Here is a 7,500-nt window from a genome sequence, read left to right on the forward strand (position 1 = left end):
GTTATTCAACTTCTAGAACATTTGAGGTAAAATTTAAATTATCTGTAATAACATTACTGTCCTTAAGCACTAGCAAATATGTTAAATATGTAATTTCTTTAAATCTGTTAAAAATAAAATCAAATTGATCATTTCCAATGCTGTAAGTTGTTAATAATTAAAAGAAAAATAAATCTAATTCATGTGTCTGTGCTTTGCCATGATCAGCAAAGGTGCACTAGTTAGGACATCCATACTAGGTTGGTATGCAGTGATTGATCAGGCAAAAGCCTCCCACCTCCACCAATCTGCAGTGGCCAGGGTGGTGATGAAAACAGGCAAACCCCAGACATGAATTGACATATCTGAGGCCTTTGTCCTACAGTAGACTAGAAACGAGTGCATTTTGTTGTTGTTGTTGTTGTTGTTGTTGTTGTTGTTGTTGTCTTAAAGAATCAGCTTTAAAAGCATAACAGAGAGATGAGAATTATGCAAATTCCAGGCTTGTTAATAACCTACACTTAAAATATTGACGTTAAAAAAAAAAAAAAAAATCTGGAATAAATGTCGCCACGCATTTACCGTTTTAAAAACGGATATATTGACGTAAAGGAGTGATATTACGGTCACCTACCCTTAAGAGATAATACCAAGAAGGGTAAAAATTACGGTCGCCTGTATTTTACTGAAATACAGCTAAGAACAATATATTTTTTACGGAGAATTTCCGATTAAAATTAGGGTTTTTTTTAAGTGTAAGGTGAAAGTATATTGGAATTTTCGATGGTGTAAATCTATCCACGGCCTGACGGTAAAACCTATCTAATGATTTCATCTCACGAAGGATTATATTCATCAGAAGTTTTAGCTTCGACAACTTTGCATATTGATGAGTAATGAATCCCCTCCCCCCTTTGTGTTTGCTTCTTCTCTTTCCTCTTTTTTAACTCCTCTTTTTTGCTCCTTCTTTTATTTTACTCTAATTCCTTCTCTAAGCTTTCGCTATTCTCATTTATATTGTTGTTAATATGGTACTATTCCTCTTTTTTTCATCCTTTTTGGTTTTCCTCTTCTTATTTTACTCCATTCTTTCTTTACGTCTTTGCTATTCTCATTTACATCGTTCTTATGGTATTTTAATTGTTAAATACTTCTCTTGTCGTTTATTTCCTTGTTTCCTTTCCTCTTTGGGTTATTTTTCCCTGTTGGAGCCCTTAAGCTTTGTGTTTGCTTCTTCTATTTCCTCCTTTTCAATTCCTCTTTTTTGCTTTTCCTCTTCTTATTTTACTCCATTCTTTCTCTACGTCTGCTATTCTCATTTACATTGTTCTTAATTTGGTATTCTAATTGTTGATTACTTCTCTTGTCGTTTATTTCCTTATTTCCTTTCCTCTTTGGGCTATTTTTCCCTGTTGGTGCCCTTGGGCTTATAGAAGGTTGTAGCCCCTCTTTTGTGTTTGCTTTATCTATTTCCTCTTTTTTAACTCTTTTTTGCTTTTCCTCTTCTTATTTTACTCCATTCCTTCTCTAAGCCTTCCCTTTTCCCGTTTATATTGTTTTAATATGGTATTTCTAATTGTAAATTACTTCTCTTATTATTATTATTATTAAATGCTAAGCTACAACCCTAGTTGGAAAAGCAGGATGCTATAAGCCCAGGGGCCCCAACAGGGAAAATAGCTCAGTGAGGAAAGGAAACAAGGAAAAATAAAATATTTTAAGAATAGTAACAACATTAAAATAAATATTTCCTAAATAAACAATAAAAACTTCAACAAAACAAGAGAAAGAGAAACTAGATAGAACAGTGTTCCTGAGTGTACCCTCAAGCAAGAGAACTCTAACCCAAGACAGTGGAAGACCATAGTACAGAGGCTATAGCACTACCCAAGACTAGAGAACAATGGTTCGATTTTGGAGTGTCCTTCTCCTAGAAGAGCTGCTTACCATAGCTAAAGAGTCTCTTCTACCCTTACCAAGAGGAAAGTAGCCACTGAACAATTACATTGCCGTAGTTTACTCCATTCTTTCTCTACGTCTGCTATTCTCATTTACATTGTTCTTAATTTGGTATTCTAATTGTTGATTACTTCTCTTGTCGTTTATTTCCTTATTTCCTTTCCTCTTTGGGTTTTTTTCCCTGTTAGAGCCCTTAAGCCTATAGCATCCTGCATTTCCAATAAGGGTTGTAGCTTAGCTAGTAATAATGATAATAATAATAATAATAATAATAATAATAATAATAATAATAATAATAATAATAATAATAATAATAATAATAATAATAATAATCGTCATTATTAGTTTGCTTCTTATTCTGCCTCATTTTCTTGTTCGTTTACAGTTTTCCTATTTTCTTGTTCGTCTAATTCGTCTCTCATATTTTCTTGATATCTTTAATATTCTTTATTTTATTTTTTCATATTGTCTATTCTTACTATTATTCTTAAATCATCTTTTTTTATGTTTTCATATTGCCTATTCTTACTATTATTCTTAAATTATCTTTTATTTTTATTTTCAGATTGTCTATTCTTACTATTATTCTTAAATTATCTTTTTTTATGTTTTCATATTGTCTATTCTTACTATTATTCTTAAATTATCTTTTTTTATGTTTTCAGATTGTCTATTCTTACTACTATTCTTAAATTATCTTTTCTATGTTTTCATATTGTCTATTCTTACTATTATTCTTAAATTATCTTTTTTTTATGTTTTCATATTGTCTATTCTTACTATTATTCTTAAATCATCTTTTTTATTTTTTCAGATTGTCTATTCTTACTATTATTCTTAAATCATCTTAGTAGTTTTTGTCTCATATCCTTTATCGACTGACTCTTTCTCTTATTTTTTCGTTCCCTTATTCTTTACCTCTTTTTGGGGGTCTTTATCTTTATTCTTAGTTCCTTGATTATCCTCTCCTTTCTCTTATTTTCTTAACCACTTTTTTTCCTTTCTCCTGGTTTGTTAGCTATCCTACTCTTTAATCTCTTATTATCTTGATTATCCTACTCTTCTTTCTCTTATTATCTTGAATATCTTAATTATTCTACTCTTTTTTTTATCTTATTTTCTTTATTATCCTCCTTTTTCTTTTTTTTCTTTGTTATCCTACTCTTCTTTTTTATTTTATTTATTATCCTGCTCTTCTTCTCCCTGTTATTTATCATCCTACTCTTCTTTTCCGTATTTTCTTTGTTATCCTACTCTTCTTTCTCTGATTTTCTTTGTTATCCTACTCTTCTTTCTCTCATTTTCTTTGTTATCCTACTCTTCTTTCTCTCATTTTCTTTGTTATCCTACTCTTCTTTCTCTCATTTTCTTGATTATCCTACTCTTCTTTCTCTTATTTTCTTGATTATCCTACTCTTCTTTCTCTTATTTTCTTTGTTATCCTACTCTTCTTTCTCTCATTTTCTTTGTTATCCTACTCTTCTTTCTCTTATTTTCTTGATTATCCTACTCTTCTTTCTCTCATTTTCTTTGTTATCCTACTCTTCTTTCTCTCATTTTCTTGATTATCCTACTCTTCTTTCTCTCATTTTCTTTGTTATCCTACTCCTCTTTCTCTTATTTTCTTTGTTGTCCTACTCTTCTATCTCTTATTTTCTTGATTATCCTACTCTTCTTTCTCTCATTTTCTTGATTATCCTACTCTTCTTTCTCTCATTTTCTTTGTTATCCTACTCTTCTTTCTCTTATTTTCTTGATTATCCTACTCTTCTTTCTCTTATTTTCTTTGTTGTCCTACTCTTCTATCTCTTATTTTCTGGATTATCCTACTCTTCTTTCTCTCATTTTCTTTGTTATCCTACTCTTCTTTCTCTCATTTTCTTGATTATCCTACTCTTCTTTCTCTCATTTTCTTTGTTATCCTACTCTTCTTTCTCTTATTTTCTTGATTATCCTACTCTTCTTTCTCTTATTTTCTTTGTTATCCTACTCTTCTTTCTCTCATTTTCTTGATTATCCTACTCTTCTTTCTCTCATTTTCTTTGTTATCCTACTCTTCTTTCTCTTATTTTCTTGATTATCCTACTCTTCTTTCTCTTATTTTCTTTGTTGTCTTACTATTATTTTGTATTATATTAATTGTCCTACTATTATTTTTCTTATCTTTTATTATCCTACTCTTTTTTCTCTTATTTTCTCCATTATCCCTCTCTTCTTTTCTTATTGCCTCTATTATACTACTCTTCTTTTTCTATTATTTTCTTGATCTTCGTATTCCTAATTCACCTATTTTCAAACTTCATCTTATAAATATTTTTTTTTCTCCCTCTCTTCCTTTCATCCTCCTGTTTCTTCTCTATTCAATATATTTTTCTTCTCTCCTCCACAGTTTTTCTTTCATGACTTGTTTGTTTCATTTACTCCTTTTTTTGCATATGTTCTTATTTTATTGCTTTTTTTTATTTCCATCTTTTCGTTCCTTCTGTTTCGTTTCCATTTCTATTTTCTTTACAATTTCTCTCACATACTTTAGTATCTTATTTCTTTTCCCTTTTTCTATAGATTTTTCACCTTCGTTTATGTTCCTATTCGCTTTTCTTTTCTTAAATCCTTTTTCATTTTTTGTATTTACTCTTTTTCTAGCGTTCCACTTCTTTCTATTCCCCCTTTATTCTTTTATTTCTTCTCTATGTCGCAGTCCTCCGTTTTTCTACATCTTGTTAATTTTTTGTTTTGTTTTGTAAATATTTTTTAATTGATTCAATACCAGTTAATAGTATTTGGCGTATTTTTCAAATAGATTCACAAATCTATGAATTGTAATCCTTTTTTCAGTATTTTCATTTCGTTATTGTTTTCAATGTTACCTTTACTCTAAAGAAATATACCTTTCTCCATTTTAAATTATTTTCTTTAATATCATTTAATATCATTCGCGAGCGGCCTTTAAACCTATAAACGTTTAATACTGTGACGGGCCGAGGGAAGGTTGTGACTCAAAGGCAGGTTGAAAGCAACTGAGTTAAGCCTGCCTGACACTTGCGCCCATTCGTGGCACGCACTGGCACGCATTGATGCGCGAACTCGCGTGAATGAGCCGTGAAAATGTCGTGAACAGTGCGGGAACTCGCGTGCCAGAGCGTACCAATGCGTGCCATGCGCGCCCAGAACTTTGAAATGTTTCAAGTTTGTGGCACGCATTGGCACGCACTAAATGGCCGTGAAATAGTCGTGAACGATGCGCCAACTGGAGTGAACTGGAGTGAACAGTGCGGGAACTGGCGTGAACTGGAGTGAACGATGCGGGAAGTGGCGTGAACTTTATAATGAAGAGAAACAAAAAGTAAACGAAAAAAATTAATGAAAAGGAAAGAAAAATAAACCTAATAAATTTTTATAATTGCTGTTTTAATGTGAAAAAAAAATTATATCTTATTTCAAACTATTTCTATAACTTTATAATGAAGAGAAACAAAAAGGAAACGAAAAAAAAATAATGAAAAGGAAAGAAAAATAAACATAATAAATTTTTATATTTGCTGTTTTAATGTGAAAAAAAAAATGATGTCTTATTTCAAACTATTTCTATAACTTTATAATGAAGAGAAACAAAAAGGAAACGAAAAAGATTAATGAAAAGGAAAGAAAAATATAAACCTAATAATTGTTTATATTTGCTGTTTGAATGTAAAAATAAAATGATGTCTTATTTCATGCACACACTTATTTTCCTCTATTACCAATCAAGACCCAAAACTTTTGTTTTAAATAAAAATGAACTGAAAAATAAACCCAAGAAATTTTTAAGTTTGCTGTTTGAATGTAAAAATAAAATGTTTTATTTCATCAACATACTTATTCTTCTTTATTATCTTAAAATGAAGAGCAAAACAAATTTTTTCTGTTTGCTGTTTTAATGTAAAAATAAAATGATTTCTTATTTCAACACACTTTTTTCTCTATTACCATGAAATCAACAGCCTAAAATTTTTTAATGTTTACTGCTTTTAATGTTAAGATAAAATGCCTTCTTAATACTTGTACATATTTTGTCTGCTATTTATATGTAAATCAAATGCTTTCTTATAGAAACAAAAATAAAGGGCAACAAAATATACAAACGAAAAAGATACGTTTCTTCTCCTCAATGCAATGGTGTCTCTGACAGAAAGCATTGTTGTCTCTTCCGAAGCCAATACAAGAATGTCCTCGGGTTGGAGAAGCCCCGTTTTTATATGGAGTGGCCAATTCGTGAACTGGCGTGAACGATGCGGAATGATGAGTGAACTCGCGTGAACGTGTCGTGAACTTCTCGTGAACTATGCGTGCCAATTCGTACCATTCCGTGAACGATGCGCGAACTGGAGTGAACTGGTCGTGAACAGTGCGGGGAAAAACACCAGTGCGTGCCACAAAGTGGCACGCACTGGCGCGCATCAATGCGTGCCAGTGCGTGGCAAAAATGCGCGCAAGTGTCAGGCAGGCTTTAGTTTATTATAGAACACTCCTTTATATACAAAAGCTCAGGGCAACAATAATTTTCATGTTTAAAATTGACACCGTTACCAATGAGAAAAAACAGACATGTTTTTTTCAGGTTCTTTTTAGTGCGAGGGGAGAGCGAAGAGACAAGCACAAAATGAACTATGTACGATCGTGTGACACACGGTTGGTACAATACCCTCCTAAGTACATTTTTTTTCTCCCTTCTACCTCACAGATGGTACCAGGGGTCCACAGTCCTGAGCGCCAGCAATAGTGGAGGAGGCATCTGGAACGTGGGTGGGTCCCTGGTCCTTGGGAGCGTCGTCTCTGACGATTCGGGCGAGTACACCTGCGTCGCCAACAACACCGTCGGGGAGACTAGGTTCTCGGCTCACCTGCTGGTCACCCTTCCACTCTCCGTACAGGTGAGAGGTGTATGTGGATGTTAGGTCTCTCTCTCTCTCTCTCTCTCTCTCTCTCTCTCTCTCTCTCTTCAGCTGTATTTTGAGATTAGGTCTCTCTCTCTCTCTCTCTCTCTCTCTCTCTCTCTCTCTCTCTCTCTCTCTCTCTCTCTCTCTCTCTCCAGGTGTATTTCGAGATTAGGTTCTCTCTCTCTCTCTCTCTCTCTCTCTCTCTCTCTCTCTCTCGTAGTAGTAGTAGTAGTAGTAGTAGTAGTAGTAGTAGTAGTACAGTAAGTGGAGATTTTGTGTCTATAATGCTTTTCCTGATAGTGGATTTTACATATGAAATATTAATTCAGATAGGAATTTAGATTTTATCATATATATTCGGTTTAACAAAATCATAAGAGAAAAAAATTGTATGTGCGTTTTGAATACTCAAAACAATCTGTAATTTGTTTGAATACTCATAAAAAAATCTTGTTGCGATTTGAATATTCAGAAAAATCTGTAATATTTTTGAATAGTCAGAATAATCTGTAAATGTTTTGAATAATAGAAAAATCTAATTGTGTTTTGAATGTTCAGAAAAATCTTTAATTGTTTTGAATACTCAGAAAAATCTGTAATTGGGTTTTGAATACTCAGAAAAATCTGTAATTTTATTGAATGCATT

General features: G+C 32.4%; 1 protein-coding gene across 1 annotated transcript in view; it reads left to right on the forward strand.

Moving 5' to 3' along the window:
• Positions 1-7,500, forward strand: part of LOC137623527 (cell adhesion molecule Dscam2-like) — a 137,015-nt gene that overhangs the window by 17,038 nt on the left and 112,477 nt on the right. Inside the window, 1 exon segment of the mRNA XM_068354360.1 lies at positions 6,659-6,848. Within this exon segment, the coding sequence (XP_068210461.1) occupies positions 6,659-6,848 (190 nt within the window).

Source organism: Palaemon carinicauda, chromosome 30 (assembly GCF_036898095.1).
Source record: "Palaemon carinicauda isolate YSFRI2023 chromosome 30, ASM3689809v2, whole genome shotgun sequence".
NCBI classification, from domain to species: Eukaryota; Metazoa; Arthropoda; class Malacostraca; order Decapoda; family Palaemonidae; genus Palaemon; species Palaemon carinicauda.